Source organism: Ictalurus punctatus, chromosome 2 (assembly GCF_001660625.3).
Source record: "Ictalurus punctatus breed USDA103 chromosome 2, Coco_2.0, whole genome shotgun sequence".
NCBI classification, from domain to species: domain Eukaryota; kingdom Metazoa; phylum Chordata; class Actinopteri; order Siluriformes; family Ictaluridae; genus Ictalurus; species Ictalurus punctatus.
This window is the reverse complement of record NC_030417.2, coordinates 39,968,842-39,989,502: the sequence shown is the minus strand read 5'-3', so window position 1 is coordinate 39,989,502 and position 20,661 is coordinate 39,968,842. Positions and strand designations below refer to the sequence as shown.

General features: G+C 45.4%; 1 protein-coding gene across 3 annotated transcripts in view; it reads right to left on the bottom strand.

Annotated features, from left to right (window-relative positions):
- The window catches only part of brsk1b (BR serine/threonine kinase 1b), a 31,752-nt gene extending 19,040 nt beyond the window's left edge, over window positions 1-12,712 (bottom strand). For all 3 annotated transcript variants that reach the window (XR_008393685.1, XM_053676864.1, XM_053676880.1), the window contains exons 1-3: window positions 11,521-12,712; window positions 5,369-5,463; window positions 4,629-4,714 (exon numbers count right to left, since the gene is read on the bottom strand). Coding sequence is in view for 2 of the 3 variants with exons in the window: in XM_053676864.1 (XP_053532839.1) it covers window positions 4,629-4,714; window positions 5,369-5,463; window positions 11,521-11,608 (269 nt within the window). In the remaining variant the exon portion in view is untranslated. The remainder of the gene's footprint in view (window positions 1-4,628; window positions 4,715-5,368; window positions 5,464-11,520) is intronic.
- Window positions 12,713-20,661: the final 7,949 nt, after the last annotated feature.

Below are 20,661 nucleotides of genomic sequence, written 5' to 3'. Positions count from 1 at the left end.
TGCGAGTCCGGGTGAGAGTCCATGTGCGAGTGTGTGTTTGGGTGAGTGTGTTTAGGGTTTTGGTTCAGGTTGGTGATTATGTTGTTATCTGACTCAGGGGATGAGTTTCTGTGGACAGGGGGTTAGTGAGGAGAGCTCTGAACTGTAGGGATTTGGGGTCAAAGTGGTTTAGATGGACCCAGAATTTTGCTGCTCTCTATTATATTTAAATGCAGGGAAAATCCTGAGCTCTGCTCTGTGGGAGTTGTTGATGGAGTTGTTGATGGAGTTGTTGGCGGAGTTGTTGACGGAATTGTTGATGGAGTTGTTGGCGGAGCTGTTGATGGAGTTGTTGATGGAGTTGTTGATGGAGTTGTTGATGGAGTTGTTGGCGGAGTTGTTGATGGAGTTGTTGATGGAGTTGTTGATGGAGCTGTTGATGGAGTTGTTGATGGAGTTGTTGATGGAGTTGTTGGCGGAGCTGTTGATGGAGTTGTTGATGGAGTTGTTGATGGAGTTGTTGATGGAGTTGTTGATGGAGTTGTTGGCGGAGTTGTTGATGGAGCTGTTGATGGAGTTGTTGATGGAGCTGTTGATGGAGTTGTTGATGGAGTTGTTGATGGAGTTGTTGATGGAGTTGTTGATGGAGTTGTTGATGGAGCTGTTGATGGAGTTGTTGATGGAGTTGTTGATGGAGTTGTTGGCGGAATTGTTGATGGAGCTGTTGATGGAGTTGTTGATGGAGTTGTTGGCGGAGCTGTTGATGGAGTTGTTGATGGAGTTGTTGGCGGAGCTGTTGATGGCGTTGTTGATGGAGTTGTTGACAGAATTGTTGATGGAGTTGTTGATGGAGTTGTTGATGGAGTTGTGGATGGAGTTGTGGATGGAGCTGTTGATGGAGTTGTTGATGGAGTTGTTGGCGGAATTGTTGATGGAGTTGTTGATGGAGTTGTTGGCGGAGTTGTTGATGGAGTTGTTGATGGAGTTGTTGGTGGAGTTGTTGATGGAGTTGTTGGAGTTGTTGGCGGGGCTGTTGATGGAGTTGTTGATGGAGTTGTTGGCGGAGTTGTTGATAGAGTTGTTGATGGAGTTGTTGATGGAGCTGTTGATGGAGTTGTTGATGGAGTTGTTGATGGAGTTGTTGATGGAGTTGTTGGCGGAATTGTTGATGGAGCTGTTGATGGAGCTGTTGATGGAGTTGTTGATGGAGTTGTTGGCGGAGCTGTTGATGGAGTTGTTGATGGAGTTGTTGGCGGAGCTGTTGATGGAGTTGTTGACGGAGTTGTTGATGGAGTTGTTGATGGAGTTGTTGGCGGAGCTGTTGATGGAGTTGTTGATGGAGTTGTTGGCGGAATTGTTGATGGAGCTGTTGATGGAGTTGTTGATGGAGTTGTTGGCGGAGCTGTTGATGGAGTTGTTGATGGAGTTGTTGGCGGAGCTGTTGATGGAGTTGTTGATGGAGTTGTTGGCGGAGCTGTTGATGGAGTTGTTGATGGAGTTGTTGGCGGAGCTGTTGATGGAGTTGTTGACGGAGTTGTTGATGGAGTTGTTGACGGAGTTGTTGATGGAGTTGTTGATGGAGTTGTTGATGGAGCTGTTGATGGAGTTGTTGATGGAGTTGTTGGCGGAGTTGTTGATGGAGTTGTTGATGGAGTTGTTGGCGGAGTTGTTGATGGAGTTGTTGATGGAGTTGTTGGTGGAGTTGTTGATGGAGTTGTTGGTGGAGTTGTTGGCGGGGCTGTTGATGGAGTTGTTGATGGAGTTGTTGGCGGGGCTGTTGATGGAGTTGTTGATGGAGTTGTTGGCGGAGCTGTTGATGGCGTTGTTGATGGAGTTGTTGACGGAATTGTTGGCGGAGTTTCGGCGGAGTTGTTGGTGGAGTTGTTGACGGAGTTGTTGGCGGAGTTGTTGATGGAGATGTTGATGGAGTTGTTGGCGGAGCTGTTGATGGAGATGTTGATGGAGTTGTTGGCGGAGTTGTTGATGGAGTTGTTGATGGAGTTGTTGGCGGAGCTGTTGATGGAGTTGTTGGCGGAGTTGTTGGTGGAGCTGTTGATGGAGATGTTGATGGAGTTGTTGGCGGAGTTGTTGATGGAGTTGTTGATGGAGTTGTTGATGGAGTTGTTGGCGGAGCTGTTGATGGAGTTGTTGGCGGAGTTGTTGATGGAGTTGTTGGCGGAGCTGTTGATAGACTTGTTGATGGAGTTGTTGGCGGAGTTGTTGATAGAGTTGTTGATGGAGTTGTTGGCGGAGTTGTTGATGGAGTTGTTGGAGTTGTTGGAGTTGTTGATGGAGTTGTTGATGGAGTTGTTGGCGGAGCTGTTGATGGAGTTGTTGGAGTTGTTGATGGAGTTGTTGATGGAGTTGTTGTTGTTGTTGATGGAGTTGTTGGCGGAGCTGTTGATGGGAGTTGTTGATGGAGTTGTTGATGGAGTTGTTGATGGAGTTGTTGGCGGAGTTGTTGATGGAGTTGTTGATGGAGTTGTTGGCGGGGCTGTTGATGGGAGTTGTTGATGGAGTTGTTGATGGAGTTGTTGGCGGAGCTGTTGATGGGAGTTGTTGATGGAGTTGTTGGCGGAGTTGTTGATGGAGTTGTTGATGGAGTTGTTGATGGAGTTGTTGGCGGAGTTGTTGATGGAGTTGTTGATGGAGTTGTTGATGGAGTTGTTGGCGGAGTTGTTGATGGAGTTGTTGATGGAGTTGTTGGCGGAGTTGTTGATGGGAGTTGTTGATGGAGTTGTTGATGGGAGTTGTTGGCGGAGCTGTTGATGGAGTTGTTGATGGACCAGTACAGTACAGACAGGTAGTGGTGTGTTAGCAGGGTTTAGGGTCTCACTGTGAGTCTTTTAATGAGGTTCGGGTTTAAGTCTGTGACGCAGTAGTCCACTGCACTACATCCTGACCTCCAGCAGTTTGTGAATCTGCCCACAGAGTCCTCTAGGATTCACCCGTTTACTATAAATGAACCTAGACTTTTACTAACAACTGTCTTCCGTTTTTATTTATTATTTTGTCACAACTGTTTCTTTGTGATTTGTCGTCCTGGTGGTGTATTGGAATGTTTTGGAAAATGTGTTTATCTCCCTTCAGATCAATCTCTTGGTCGATTCAAGCGTTTAGATCACAGCATAGTAAAACGTCTCTATGCGTCTGAAACGGAGCGATCTCTGCTTCAGGGTGGGAAAGTCCTCGTTAGAACAGGGGGATAGGTGTAGTGGGATTTAACCTGCACACAGGTGTACTGTTGCTTTAGTCTGAGCCAGATGCGTGATTCTCCTGTTTTGATCGGTGTGATGGAGTTTTTAAACTTTTCATGATACCATGTGATAATAGATCCTGATGTTAGTCCATATTTAATGTTGGGTTTGTTTATAGGGGGTAGTATGATCTCTATTTACTGAGGTGGACAGAGCGTCGGCATGGCAGCGTGGTTCCAGGTTTCCTGTAAGATGGCGATGTCCATGTTCCTCAGGCCCTGGACAAAGTCAGAATTTGTGCTCTTGTTTCCAAAGGCTGAGGAACACGGGCCATGGATGTTCCAGGAGCTTATTTTAAAAGAGGTCATTTAGGTAGTTAGGTATGAAGATAGTGGATCGTAAAAAAAAGTATATAAACAAAAGGAAAGGTATATCACAGAGAAAATAAAAGATTACGGAACAATATAACAGTAACAGCGTTAAAGTTAACTCTTATAATTATCACTATCCTTGCTATCCCAAGCTCTACATTTCAATTCCCAGCTGATAATAGCTATTAATAGTTCATAATAGTTATTATAATTATATTGTCAATATTATATCATTGTAATATTATAATTATAAAAGTAGTTTTAATTAGTAGTGTAATATTAATAAATGTAGTCCCTTTGAGATGTATTAGCTGTAATCAGCAGACCTGTGTGAGCAGGTTGTCATATAGGGTGGTGAGAAGGTGAGTAATCTCTCCCAGTTCCTGTAATGTGGGCATGGTGGTGGTGGGTGGAGCAGGTGCTTGGTGGTGCGGGGTAGGGTGGGGTTTCTGTACCAGCTTGTACGTAGCTCGGGGATGGGTGTTTTGTTGTGCTGATGTCTGATCTGCCCTGGCAGTGGGCGGAGTCGAGATGGCAGTTGGCAGAGTTAGTGTGGCAGTGGGTGGAGTCTGGTTGGTCCGTGGATCCCAGCAGTGGGTTCCTCTTGTTGTTGTCTCCTGTTGTCCAGATGAAGAGGGATGTCTGGAGTTGTGATCTCCATGTTGATTTGGTGTATAACTGCAGGTGCTACGTTATTTCTGGGCAGTACGGTGGAGACGACGACTCTGGTGTTTGGGAATAGTCTGGACATTCTTTCGGCGACTCTGCAGATTTCCCTGTCTGCTTTCTGGAGTAGAGAACGCAGCAGGTTGGTTCCACTGTGCACTATGATGTAATTGTGAGTCCTCAGGCCGTTTCTGTAGAAGCTCTGGTGCGTGGCCTGTGTGTCTGCATTTCAGCATTTGCACATCTTGACTTGGAAATAGTTGATTTGGTTTGATAAATTTGCCATTAGAGTCCATAAGTATGACTATTTAGTTTTCACAGTTAGCTCTCTCTCTCTCTCTCTCTCTCTCTCACACACACACACACACACACACACACACACACACACAGAGAACAAGAGTGTGTTCACACTTACAGGTATTTGTTATTCTCGTACACATCGTGCAGTTTGAGGACGTGCGGATGTTCAATTAGCTTCAGAATGGCGATCTCTCTCTCCACCTGCGCACACACACACACACACACACACATACACACACAGAGTTGTGCAGAGTTAGATGTAATTTGAGGAGGCGTAAGAGGAACATTATTAATTAATATTAATTAGACACAGTGATACTGAATATACTGAACCTCATCAACACCACAGTTACGGGTTTAAATCACCGAGGAGGCGGGAAATCTGATTCATTCTGCCGCTCTAATCATACACACCAGCAGATCAGACTTTTAATCTGATGTTTATTAACGCAAAACTAATGTATCTCAGTTCAAACTAATCTTTTTAACAATTCTAACATTCAGGTTCTAGTATTTATTGTGGGGATGTCACAAAAATCTCCTCACTCATTTAATGGATTATACGTGTGTGTGTGTGTGTGTGTGTGTGTGTGTGTGTGTGTGTGCGTGTGTGTGTATGTGTGTGTGTGTGTGTGTGTGTGTGTGTGTGTATGTGTGTCAGTGAGTGAGTGTGTGATTGTGTGTGTGTATGTGTGTGTGTATGTGTGTGTGTGTGAGTGAGTGTATGCGCGTGTGTGTGTGTGTGTGTGTCAGTGAGTGAGTGTGTGATTGTGTGTGTATGTGTGTGTGTCAGTGTGTGTGTGGGTATGTGTGTGTCAGTGTGTGTGTGTGTGAGTGAGTGAGTGTGTGTGTTACCTTCATGAGGACAGACTCTGAGAGTTTCTCTCTGTTTACAATCTTTATAGCCACTTTCTGTCCTGTGATACAGTGGACACCCAGTTTCACCAAACCTGAACACAACACACACACACACACACACACACACACACACACACACATTAATGTTAATGAGGAGCATGTTACTGTCCCTGTGCTCTGACCTGTGACCTGACTCACACCTGAGTGGGAGGAGCTTAAAATACAACTGAGTGGGAGGAGCCTCACACAAATCTGAGGGTCCACCTGGGGGCAGTGTGACATTTACTGAAACACAGTTTACATGAAACAGACAGTGGAGCGCAGTGAAGTGAGTATCTCCACCATGTCAGGTGTATGGAGAATAGAGGAGGTGTAACAATAATAACAACAATAATAATAATAATAATAATAATAATAATAATAATAATAATAATATTACTAGCTGTGCACTAAGGAACTGGAACTGCGGCTAGGCATCATGAAACCTCAGCTGGAGATTGATTCTCAGGTGATTCTGTAGTAATGTGCATCCTACACTAGCCTTCACCAGAATAAACCATCATTAAACATCATACCCCATCATACCCCACCATACCCCACCATACGCCATCATACGTCATCATATTCCACCATACATCATACCCCACCATACCCCACCATACTCCACCATACCCCACCATACGCCATCATACGTCATCATATTCCACCATACATCATACCCCACCATACCCCACCATACTCCACCATACCCCACCATACGCCATCATACGTCATCATACGTCATCATACCCCACCATACTCCACCATACCCCACCATACGCCATCATACGTCATCATACCCCACCATACTCCACCATACCCCACCATACGCCATCATACATCATCATACTCCACCGTATGTCATTATACTCCACCATACCCCACCATACCCCACCATACGCCATCATAGGTCATCATACTCCACCATACGCCATCATACTCCACCGTACTCCACCATACGTGATTATACTCCACCATACCTCACCATACCCCACCATACGCCATCATACGTCATCATACTCCACCATACGCCATCATACGTCATCATACTCCACCATATGTCATTATATTCCACCATACCCCACCATAGGTCATCATACTCCACCATACGCCATCATACTCCACCGTACTCCACCATACGTGATTATACTCCACCATACTCCACGATACCCCACCATACGCCATCATACGTCATCATACTCCACCATACACCACCATACCTCACCATACGCCATCATACGCCATCACACTCCACCATACGCCATCAAACGTCATCATACTCCACCATACGTCATCATACTCCACCATACCCCACCATACTCCACCATACCCCACCATACGCCATCATACTCCACCATACGCCATCATACTCCACCATACGCCATCATACATCATCATACTCCACCATACGCCATCATACCCCACCATACGCCATCATACTCCACCATATGCCATCATATCCCACCATACGCCACCATACTGCACCATAATATGCCATCATACGTCATCATACTGCACCATACGCCATCATACTCCACCATAAGCCATCATACGTCATCATACTCCACCATACGCCATCATACGTCATCATACTCCACCATATGCCATCATACCCCACCATACGCCACCATACCCCACCATACGCCATCATACCCCACCATACGCCACCATACGTCATCATCCTCCACCATACGCCACCATACCCCACCATACGTCATCATACTCTCCATACACCACCATACGTCATCATCCTCCACCATACGCCACCATACGCCATCATACTGCATCATAATACGCCATCATACGTCATCATACTCCACCATACGCCATCATACGTCATCATACGTCATCATACTCCACCATATGCCATCATACCCCACCATACGCCATCATACTCCACCGTATGTCACCATACGTCATCATCCTCCACCATACGCCACCATACCCCACCATACGTCATCATACTCTCCATACACCACCATACGTCATCATCCTCCACCATACGCCACCATACCCCACCATACGCCATCATACGTCATCATACTCCACCATACGCCACCATAGCCCACCATACGCCATCATACTCCACCATACACCATCATACGTCATCATCCTCCACCTTACCCCAACCTTACGTCATCATACCCCACCATACGCCTCATACCCCACAATGCACCATCATACACCATCATACTCCACCATAAGCCATCATACCCCACCATACCCCATCATACCGCACCATAGGGCATCAAACGTCATCATACTACACCATATGCCATCATACTCCACCATACGCCATCAAACATCATCATACTCACCATACGCCATCATACCCCACCATACACCATCATACGTCATCATACTCCACCATACGCCATCATACTGCACCATACGCCATCATACGTCATCATACTCCACCATACGCCACCATACCCCACCATACGTCATCATACTCCACCATACGCCATCATACTCCACCATACGTCATCATACTCCACCATACGCCACGATACCCCATCATACTCCACCATACGCATCATACGTCATCATACTCCACCATACGCCACGATACCCCATCATACTCCACCATACGCCATCATACTCCACCATACATCATCATATGTCATCATACTCCACCATACGCCACCATACCCCACCATACGCCATCATACGTCATCATACTCCACCATACGCCATCATACTGCACCTTACACCATCATACGTCATCATATCCCACCATACGCCACCATACCCCGCCATATGCCATCATACGTCATCATACTCCACCATACACCATCATACATCATCATACTCAACCATACGCCATCATACTCCACCATACGCCACGATACCCCATCATACCCCACCATACGTCATCATACTCCACCATGCGCCATCATACGTCATCATACTCCACCATACATCATCATATGTCATCATACTCCACCATACCCCACCATACGCCATCATACCCCACCATACACCATCATACTCCACCATACGCCATCATACCCCACCATACCCCACCATACGCCATCATACACCACCATACCCCACCATTCACCATCATATGTCATCATACCCCACCATACACCATCATATGCCATCATACCCCACCATACGCCATCATACGTCATCATACACCACCATTCACCATCATATGTCATCATACCCCACCATACGCCATCATACCCCACTATTCACCATCACGTCATCATATGTCATCATACACTATCATACCCCACCATACGCCATCATACCCCACCATTCACCATCATACGTCATCATACCCCACCATATGCCATCATACGTCATCATACTCCACCATACACCATCATACATCATCATACTCCACCATACGCCATCATACGTCATCATACTCCACCATACGCCACGATACCCCATCATACCCCACCATACGTCATCATACTCCACCATACGCCATCATACGTCATCATACTCCACCATATGCCATCATACGTCATCATACTCCACCATACGCCATCATACGTCATCATACTCCACCATACATCATCATACGTCATCATACTCCACCATACGCCACCATACCCCACCATACGCCATCATACCCCACCATACGCCATCATACTCCACCATACGCCATCATACTCCACCATACGCCATCATACATCATCATACTCCACCATACGTCATCATACTCCACCATACACCATCATACCCCACCATACGTCACCATACCCCACCATACGCCATCATACCTCACCATACGCCATCATACCCCACCATACGCCATCATACGTCATCATACTCCACCATACGCCATCATACTCCACCATACCCCACCATACGTCATCATAATCCACCATACGCCATCATACTCCACCATATGCCATCATACTCCATCATACTCCACCATACACCATCATACGTCATCATACTCCACCATACGCCACCATACCCCATCATACTCCATCATATGCCACCACCCCATCATACACTATATGAAGCACGATACACACCCATCATCCATAACATTAAAACCACCTGCCTAATACTGTGTACGTCCCCCTTGTGCCGTCAAAACGGCTCTGAGCATCGAGGCATGGACTCCACAAGACCTCTGAAGGTGTGCTGTGGTATCTGGCACCAAGACGTCAGCAGCAGATCCTTTAAGTCCCAACGTGTGAGGTGGGGCCTCCGAGGATCAGACTTGTTTGTCCAGCACATCCCACAGACGCTCGATCGGACTGAGCTCTGGGGAATTTGGAGGTCAAGTCAACACCTTAAACTCTTCGTCATGTTCCTCAAACAATGTTTGCAGTGTGTCAGGAGCATCATCCTGCTGAAAGAGACCACTGATATTAGGGAATACTGTTGCTATGAAGGGGTGAACTCGGTCTGCAACAGTTTACGTAGATGGTACGTGTTACAGTAACATCCACATGAAACCCAAGGTTTCCCAGCAGAACATTGCCCAGAGCATCTCACTTCCTCCACCAGCTCACCTTCTTCCCATAGTGCATCCTGGTGCTGTCTCTTCCCCAGGTAAGCGATGCACAAACACCATCAATGAGCCTTGGGAGCCCATGACTCTGTCACCGGGTCGCAGGTTCTCCTTCCTTGGACCACTTTTGGTAGGTACTAACCACTGTATACCAGGAACACCCCACAACACCTGCTGTTTTGGAGACACTCTGACCCAGTCGTCTAGCCATCACAATCTGGCCCTTGTCAGTCGTTCAGATCCTTACACTTGACCATTTTTCCTGCTTCCAACACGTCAACTTCGAGAACCGACTGTTCACCTGCTGCCTAATAAATAAATAAACCCCACCCCTTTACAGGTGCCTCTGTAACGAGATCATCACCGTTACTCATGTCACCTGTCAGTGGTTTTAATGTTCTGGCTGATCTGTGTACAGTTTTACTGTAAAACAGTTCAGTTCTGCTTTTAAACAGAAAAATAAAAACTACAAAAATGAATTACTGAAAACTGAAAATAATAAAAATATATTAGATTAATATGTTTTAATAATACATAAAAATTATTCAGTACAAAAATATAACCAGTTCAGCTTGATAATTTTTTAAATGTTAGATAATAAAAGATACGACGATACCTGTGATATCTCAGAACGTTATATTGTGATATAATTGTTCACGATATGGATATTATATCATCATATCACACAGTGATATCACGTCAGTGCATTTTTCATGATGCTGTGGTGAAAAAGTAGGAAATAAACCAAAACCACGGTAACGTCTTATTGTTAAATAATTCAGTCCGTACAGGACTGCACAGGTTTTTTGTGCTTTTTTTTGCAGAGAACTAAACGATTTTGTGAATTTGCAATTGCACGAAACTGTTCTGCGCGCTCTTTCGCCGTGATGTTTGTAGGTAAACGAGAGCTTTGAACTGTATTCGTGTTCGACGCACTTGAATCGAAGAGGACTTCGGCTGAATGCTGGTCGTGATGACATCACGTGACGCGTCTCGGCCAGAATCTGCAGAAATTTAGAGAATCGGCAGCTCCTCCGACTATCGCGGCATTTGCTTTGCGAAATCCAGGAGGGACTGAATAAGACAACGTTAAATAAATAAAACACTGCAGTGTGTCGGCGAGGCTCTTTATCTGTTACAGAAAGCGCTGGAATATTCTACACAACAAACTCGTTTAGCGGTTTATTCAAATAATAATAATAGTACAGTAGCTATAAATAAGGTATAAATATCTGACCTCTTTTTCAACAACAAACCGAAGCAGAAATGTTTTGTGGCATCATTATTCACACTAATCGGTTATTTGGTGATGAGACACGCTATGGTTTGCTGCTGTTTTCTTTAAGCGGACTTCTTAAACATCTCTCCTGCTTCAGTAATTTACTAAAACGATGCAGATTTCACATAACACAGCAGAAAAAACTAGTGTAGTGATGTCATCACCTATACCTGTACCCTGTTATTCACGACTAATTAAATGTAAAAATATAACCGTATGAGTGTGTATGAGAGAGTTTACCTGTCTGTTCTTCTTCTCCATGTTAATAATGACACACTAGTGTACTACTGTAACTGTATTTTAATATAAATAATAATAATAATAATAATAAAGTGTGATTTGTACCTGTCTGTCCTTTCCCCAGGGTCTTCTCCAGGCGATACGGCCCCACGTACTGCGCAGGGTGACTGCTGGACACCTCTTTACTGGACATGATGCTCACTAATGAACAGTTTTAATGAAGTGACCACGACAATTAAGGAATCACTGTCACTTCCGGTTCAGTGCGCGGCGCTGCGTCCTGCGTGATGACGTCACGCGCCTGTCCGACATTACAGCCGGGCTGCAGGTGATGGTGAGACCTGCTCTGCTCCTGCTCGCTCTCCAGCTGCCTTGTTGATGTGAACAGGGCTGAACAGTTCCCCGGGACGCTGTGGTTCCTGATCCGAGCGGAAGATGAGTTCTGCCGCGGCTTTAGAACTGAAAGATGATCCAGGAGACAGTTTGTCTGACCGGAAGTCTGTGATGATGATGATGAAGGTGAAGATGAGGAGACTGACGTGATCATAAAAAAGCCGGAGAGGATTAATTTTTTTAATGAATGATGAACGGAGTGCTAGTTGCGGTAGGACAGGGATGACTCAGAGACCGGAAGTGACCCAGTTATTGACAGGATGATATGATAAAAATAAATAAATAAATAAATAAAAACAAGTAAAAGCCTGTCATCTAATAAATAATAACATATCCATCTCTGACTCCTGGAAAGGTTCCCCCTTTTTCAGTTAATCTGTGTGTGTGTGCGCTAGCGGGTAGCTGAGCCGCGGTGTTGTCCAGGCCGCGCATCCGGGTGTGGGGCAGAGCAGGCCGGGGAGAGAGCGACCTCCGCCTCGGGGAAATTCTCCCGCAGGATCACAGTCACTGCGTTTTTGTCCTGTTTCGGTTAGAAAGCGTTTCTCTGAGGAAAGCCGGCATTTCAGGAGGATGATGATGATGATGGTGGTGGTGGTGATGATGAGCAGGTGGAATATTATCCTCGTCTCCCTCACAGCAGCTCCTCCCCGCGCTCTCCTCCCGTCTCCCGGCTACCGGACATCCTCAGGATAAAAAAAATGGCGATCCCGGTTTCTGTCTTCTCTTCCAACTTCTCTTCCACTCTTTCACTGCCGTCTCCTTTCAGTCTCTCCGTGGCCGTAGCGCTCCTTCATCCCTGTGGATCATTCCTCTGTGTGTGGGGTTTCTTTTCTTTTTTTTTTCTTCTTCTTTTTTTATCTTCTCCTCCTTCTCCTTCCTTCTTCTCTCTCCATCAGCATCAGCATCCGGGTTCCTCTCTCCTCCTGCGCCCGCGCGTCCCCGCCCTGCGCGAGCCCTCGTGAACGCGCATCCTCTCCATCACTCCCATCAGCTGCACTGTGCAGTTCACCATCACCTCGTCTAATCACCTCATCTAATCACATCATCTGATCACCTTACCTAATCTTCGATTCTATCTAATCTTCACCTTATCACCTCATCGAATGACCATTACTCTCTCCTTTCCCATTTACACACTTTATCTAATATGTTCATCAAAAATCAGCAGTGTATATATTTGATGTGTATTTTGTAATAAAGAAAAATAAATCATCATCATCTTGTTTCTTTGTGTGCAAAATATGCAAATGACTAAATGATCCAGTCACAGCTCTCCTGTGATCCTGATATCCAATCACATCCCTCCTACACAGGCGCTCGCGCTTTAATCTAACAATACATCAGTTATAAAATTAAATTATTCCTCTGAAAACGCGCCTGATGAGACTGTGTGTGTGTGTGTGTGTGTGTGTGTGTGTAATAAAATATAATAATAAAACAACCCCTGAGTCACCTGAGTCATCATGTGCTAATGCTAATGCTAGCGCTATAAATGACTGCAGCTGTTATAATAATCGCTCCGCAGAGTTTCATCCGCAATGTGCAGTTCTGCTCATCACCACCAGGCGGCAGCGCGCACATGAAGACGGTGTGCGTGGCGTGTGAAGAGGGAAACCTGTCATTTATTCTTTTTCTAGATCTGTAATAAACTCCTGGAGGTTCTGAATGATTCTGATCAGGCCTTTGTAAAACTATATTTTATAAACACACACACACACACGCACACACACGCACGCGCGCACACAGTTGCAGCATTCTACAGCATTTAAAAGCATCACGCTGTAAACATACTCCAGTGTAAAATCAGTGTTAATTATACACTGTTGATTTTTAATGAACATATTACAAGAGAAAGTGTGTGAATGGGAAAGGAGAGATTAGATCTGTGTTAATTAATACTCAATTAAAATCTGTGATACTGCACTGTAGGTTTTATTCCCGGGATTGTTTTTACCACCGCACCTCTAATTTAAACTCCTAATCTCCTGAAATCATCCCTGAGCGGTTCCACACGGTTATAATATAATAGTAGTGTTCTTCTTCTTCTTCTTCTTCTTCTTATTATTATTATTATTATTATTATTATTATTATTATTATTAGTGATTTACGTTGTAAATGTTAGGGTTTGAAAATGTAAAGGAGCAACAAGATGGTAAAATATATGAATTCTAGGTCTTCTGTCGTTTTTCTCATCCTCTCAGAACTTTAAATATTAACGGCTCTAACGCTAATCTATAATAAATACATATAACCTGTTGTAACAAAAAACTAACAGCTATAAACTGGTGTCTCCTCACGGCTTTGATCCTGAGCTCAGGTTTGTGTCTGTGTGGAGTTTCACGCCCGTGCGGGTTTTCCTCCGGGTTCTAAGGTTTCCTCCCATCATCTTCAGTAAGCACTTTATCCTGGTCAGAGTGGAGGTGGAGCTGGAGCCTATCCCAGGAGTACTGGGTAGAAGACGAGAGAATTCCCCCTGGCTGGCACCCTGCGCACACACATTCAGACCTGGGGGTAATTTTACATACCGGAATGTTTTTGGGAGGTGGGAGGAAACTGGAGAACCTGGAGGAAACCCACATGGACATGGGGGGAACATGTGAAACTCCATACAGACACAAACCTGAGCTCAGGATGGAAGTGTGACCGTGGAGCTGTGAGGAGACAACGCTACACACTGCACCACCACAGCACCCTGAAGCTCGTATATAATATAATATTAAATGTGTTAAATACTTAACGCATCATGATTGGTGTTTCTGTGAGCAGAAGTTTGTGGGTTCAAATCCCTCAACTGTTAAACAGTTACACTTAACCCTTAAGAGCTCACGTCTGTGCTCGGATTGGATTCTGTCTGATTTGGAAGCAAATTCCAGCCAAATGAATTTGATTTGTTTTGATGTGACAGCATGGATATCTGAGTTTAAATCTCATCGTTGTGGTTTTTAATCCTTCTCTAAAACAAGTCCAAGTTTTCCACCAGCACTTCATCCATGTGATACTCAGAGGTTCTGCAGAATAAAGTTTAGGGTTCGGACTGCTGAAGATGTTCAGATTGATAACGAGTCCTGAATGAATACATTCATAATTCATGTAGAAACTACTATGAAATGGACAAAAACAAACACGGTACTGATGTCTGAAACTTTATTTCATCATTATGGAAGAATCTCAAACAAACAATTTACATTTAAAAAAAACACAAGATCCCCAAACTGCCTCCACATCAGATCAGATCAGATCAGATCATCGGGTCATGACGGAGAGGGAGGGAAGGAAGATGCCATCTTAACCTTACAGGGGAGATAAGGGTAAGGGAAGTGGTGTAGGGGGTTTCTGTTGTCGAATCCCGCCCAAGTGCTGCAGGGAATGCTGGGAATGTGGAGGACCTGCAGGAACACGGAGAAACAACAGAGCGGATTTATTTATTCTACATCAGGATGCTAATCATCAGTGCACAGTACACACACACACACACACACACACACACACACACACACACACACACATACACAAATGGCTTATTACACACAGTAATGGGACCAATGAACAGTCATAATCACCATCTTTAAATCTCACAAACCAGTTTAACATTATTTTTCCTGTACTCTCTGCATGTGCATGTGTGTGTGTGTGTGTGTGTGTGTGTCTGTTACCTGTCCTGTGCATCGGAGCTCCTCATGATGCTGTAGCTTTGCTCTTTACACAGGCAGTGAATGCCTCCATCAGCTCCTTACACGCAGATTCTCCTTTCTCCTTTATACTGCAACACACACACACACACACACACACACACACACACACACACACACACACACACAGAAATACTTCACATGCTGCATGACTTCACTGGTCATAAGGCAGAGTTTAATCATTTTTAAACATTACTGACAAAATACTAAAACAAGAATGTGATAGTGTGTGTGTGTGTGTGTGTGTGTGTGTGTGTGTGTGTGTGTGTGTGTGTGTGTGTGTGTGTGTGTGCATGTTTGAGAGAAAGAGAGAGAGTGACAGCGAGAGAAAGACAGATTCTTTCAGGCAGACTCACTGTCACACTGCATCAGCCTGATGGAGCAAAAGAAAGAGCATGAGAGAGACAGACAGAGAGTGAGACAGAGAGTGAGAGAATGAGACAGAGTGAGAGAGAGAGAGAGAGAGAGAGAGAGAGAGAGAGAGAATAATAGTATATTTGAGATTAGATGAGTATGTAATAATAGTTACAGGTACTAACTGGACCATAACAGTTCTAGGTCTGTGGGTACAGTTATCGTTCAGTTCCAGTCAGTGAGACGTAAACACACAACACATTCAGTCCTCACACACTAACACACAACACAAGGTCTAAGGTCACAACCATCACAGCGGACCAAGAGTAAATACAGCTTTCTATTTAAATGACCACTTTACACACACACACACACACACACACACACACACACACAGGTCAGGTGACAGCTGTATCAATGACTATATAATCGTTTTAACAGACTAAAATTGTGTGGAAATGTGATAGTGCGCGGCCACGCCCTTACTGCTGCCTGTGGAAACACTCCAGATCAGAGTGTGATCATGTGTCCAGAACACACATACACAGAAGCTATTTATATGAGGACAGGCGTATAGTGTGGTATGAGATACTCAGAGTGTGAAACATTCACCACATCAGCAGCAGTGTGTGATCATGCAGACACGAGAGGAAACATCACATGCTGCAAAATGTGTTTAATGTTAACCGTGTTTAGTTCCTTCACCAAAACACACACACACACACACATGGGAGAGAGGGCAGCAGGGGGTGCGCGTTGGTCTAATGCCCCAGTATAGTAGCGGGGACACTATACTGTAAAACCAGCAGTGTATTTCGGATGAGACGTTAAACCGAGGTCCTGACTCTCTCTGTGGTCATTAAAAATCCCAGGACACTTATGGTAAAGAGTAGGGGTATAACCCCGGGGTCCTGCCCAAATTCCCCCATTGACCCTCCTCTATCATCCCCTAATAATCTCCATCTCTGAACTGGCTTCCTCACTCAACTAATAGCTGGTGTGTGGTGGGAGATCTGGAGCACTATGGCTGCTGTCACATCATCCAGGTGGAGGATACACACTAGTGGTGGTTGAGGAGACCCCCTCCCCCAATACTATGTAAAGCACTTTGAGTGTCTAGAAAAGTGCTATATAAATATAACTGTAACTAACAAACTAACTAACTAACACACACACACACACACACACACACACACACACACATAACGGTAAGGAGACACAATTGTTAAAAAATTAAATTGTTAATTTTTGCAACTATACAGTCAACACTGAGTCCATCCAACTGACTGACTGACAGACTGACCGAGTGACTGACTAACTGATTGACCGACCAACTGACAGACCGACCAACTGATTGAGTGACGGACTGACCAACTGAGTGACTGACCAACTGACTGACTGACCAAGTGAGTGATGGACCTACTGAATGACTGACCAACTGACTGACTGACTGATTCAGTGGCTGACTGACTGACTGATTCAATGACTGACCGATTGAGTGACTGAGTGACTGACCAACTGAGTGACTGACGCAGTGACCGACCAACTGAGTGACTGACTGAATGACTGAGTGACTAAGTGACTGACTGAGTGACTGACTGAATGACTGAGTGACTAAGTGACTGACCGAGAGACTTAGTGACTGACTTAGAGACTGAGTGACTGACTGAGTGACTGAGTGACTGACTAAGTGAATGACTGAATGACTGAATGAGTGACTGATCTAGTAACTGAGTGACTGACCGAGTAACTGAGTGACTGACTGAGTGATTGACCGAGTGACTGACTGAAGGACTGGTGAGTTAGTGACTGAGTGAGTGACTCAGTGAGTGACTGACTGAGTGACTGAGTGACTGACCGAGTGACTGACTGAATGACTGAGTGAGTGACTGACCGAGTGACCTAGTGACTGACTGAGTGACTGAGTGAGTGACTGACTGACTGATTGAGTGACTGACTGAGTGACTGAGTGACTGAGTAACTGACCGAGTGACCGACTGACTGAGTGACTGACTGAGTGATGGACTGACCGAGTGACTGAGTGACTAACTGAGTGACTGACTGACTGACTGATTGACTGACTGACTGAGTGACTGACTGAGTGACTGAATGAGTGACTGACTGACTGAGTGACTGACTGAGTGACTGAATGAGTGACTGACTGAATGAGTGACTGAGTGACCGAGTGACTGACCGAGTGACTGACTGAGTGACTGACTGAGTGACTGACTGACTGACTGAGTGACCAAGTGACTGACTGAGTGACTGACTGAGTGACTGACTGAGTGACCGAGTGACTGACCGAGTGACTGACTGACTGAGTGAGTGACTGACCGAGTGGCTGACTGAGTGACTGTCTGACCGACTGAGTGACTGACCAAGTGACTGACTGAGTGACTGACCAAGTGAGTGACTGACTGACCGAGTGAGTGAGTGACTGAGTGACTGAGTGACCGAGTGACTGAGTGACTGACTGACTGAATGACTGAGTGACTGACTGACTGACTGACTGACTGAGTGAGTGACTGACTGAGTGAGTGACTGACTGAGTGAGTGACTGACCGAGTGACTGACCGAGTGACTGACTGAGTGACTGACTGAGTGACTGACTGACTGACTGAGTGACCGACTGAGTGACTGACTGAGTGACTGACTGAGTGACCGAGTGACTGACCGAGTGACTGACTGACTGAGTGAGTGACTGACCGAGTGGCTGACTGAGTGACTGTCCGACCGACTGAGTGACTGACCAAGTGACTGACTGAGTGACTGACCAAGTGAGTGACTGACTGAGTGACTGAGTGACCGAGTGACTGAGTGACTGACTGACTGAGTGACTGACTGACTGAATGACTGAGTGACTGACTGACTGACTGAGTGAGTGACTGACTGAGTGACTGAGTGACTGAGTGACCGAGTGACTGAGTGACTGACTGACTGAGTGACTGACTGACTGAATGACTGAGTGACTGACTGACTGACTGAGTGAGTGACTGACTGAGTGACTGAGTGACTGACTGACTGAGTGACTGACTGACTGAGTGACTGACTGACTGAATGACTGAGTGACTGACTGACTGACTGACTGACTGAGTGACTGACTGAGTGAGTGACTGACTGAGTGACTGACTGACTGAGTGACTGAGTGAGTGAGTGACTGAGTGACTGAGTGACTGACTGACTAAGTGATAGATTAGCAGTACCATGTTGTCCTCACACTGTGGTGTTCTTGCTCAGTCTCTACTACAGCTTTGGTTTAAACTGGTTTATGACAGTAAATGTTTTATCCTGTGACATTGACCAGGTTTACAGTTTCTCTGTTTGAAAAAATGTGGTGCAAAAATGACAGATTATAAAAACTTTTAAAAAACTATTTTTAAAAACTGTGCAAGAAAAAAACTGCAACACTGTGGGTTCTGTAAATGAGAACATTTACTATATTCTTCCCCAAATATTCAAATATTAGTTTTGCCTAACAAACCCAGACACACACACAGACACACAGATGTGCATACACTTACACACACAGACATACACACACACGCGCGCGCGCGCTTACACACACACACACAGGCCCAACGAGTTGAGTCCACACCTCTCCACAGAACTCAGCTTTATTATCAGCACATGCACACACCACCCAACAGTGCATGTTCTTATAAATGGACTTATCACAAACATTCACACACACTTTCTCTATCTCCCTCTCCCTCTCCCTCTCTCTCACTCACACACACACACACACAGCCACAATAAGAGGAGGCATCGAGTGCGTGTGAATAAACACAACATCAGCACATTCTCACAGCCAATCAGGCGTGATGAAACACTCCTGCTGTCAACTCCAATAAACTGACACCCATTAAACATCAAAGGAGTCGTTCAGGAAAAACCCACTTGTCCACACTGTCCTTTCAACACACACAGATTCGCTTCAGTGGTTTTGCACTAGAGGATCTCATAGCTAGAATCTAATCTCTAGGCTGTATCACCCAAAAAGTCAGACCATGCCCACTTCCTTAGTGACATCACACAGGTGTGCTGGTATGGTTTAGGACAGTGTGGGACATCCTGTCAGGTACAGGAGGAGACGTGAGACACGTACAGAAGGAGCAGTGAGACATGTACAGGAGGAGCAGTGAGACATGTACAGGAGAAACAGTGAGATACATACAGGAGGAACAGTGAGACACGTACAGGAGAAACAGTGAGATACATACAGGAGGAACAGTGAGACACGTACAGGAGGAACAGTGAGACACGTACAGGAGGAACAGTGAGACACGTACAGGAGGAACAGTGAGATACATACAGGAGGAGCAGTGAGACAGGTACAAGAGAAACAGTGACACATACAGGAGAATTACTGAGACACGTACAGGAGGAGCAGTGAGACAGGTACAAGAGAAACAGTGAGACACGTACAGGAGAATTACTGAGACACGTACAGGAGGAGCAGTGATACAGGTACAAGAGAAACAGTGAGACACGTACAGGAGAATTACTGAGACACGTACAGGAGAATTACTGAGACACGTACAGGAGAATTACTGAGACACGTACAGGAGAATTACTGAGACACGTACAGGAGGAGCAGTGAGACAGGTACAAGAGAAACAGTGAGACACGTACAGGAGAAACAGTGAGACAGGTACAGGGGAAACAGTGAGAGATGTACGGGATAAACAGTGAGACAGGTACAGGAGGAGCAGTGAGACAGGTTGAAGGAGAGTGAGTTTACGCACAGCTGCAGCAGGACAGAACATGGACACTCACCATTTATCCAGATCAGCCTTGATGGTCTGGCAG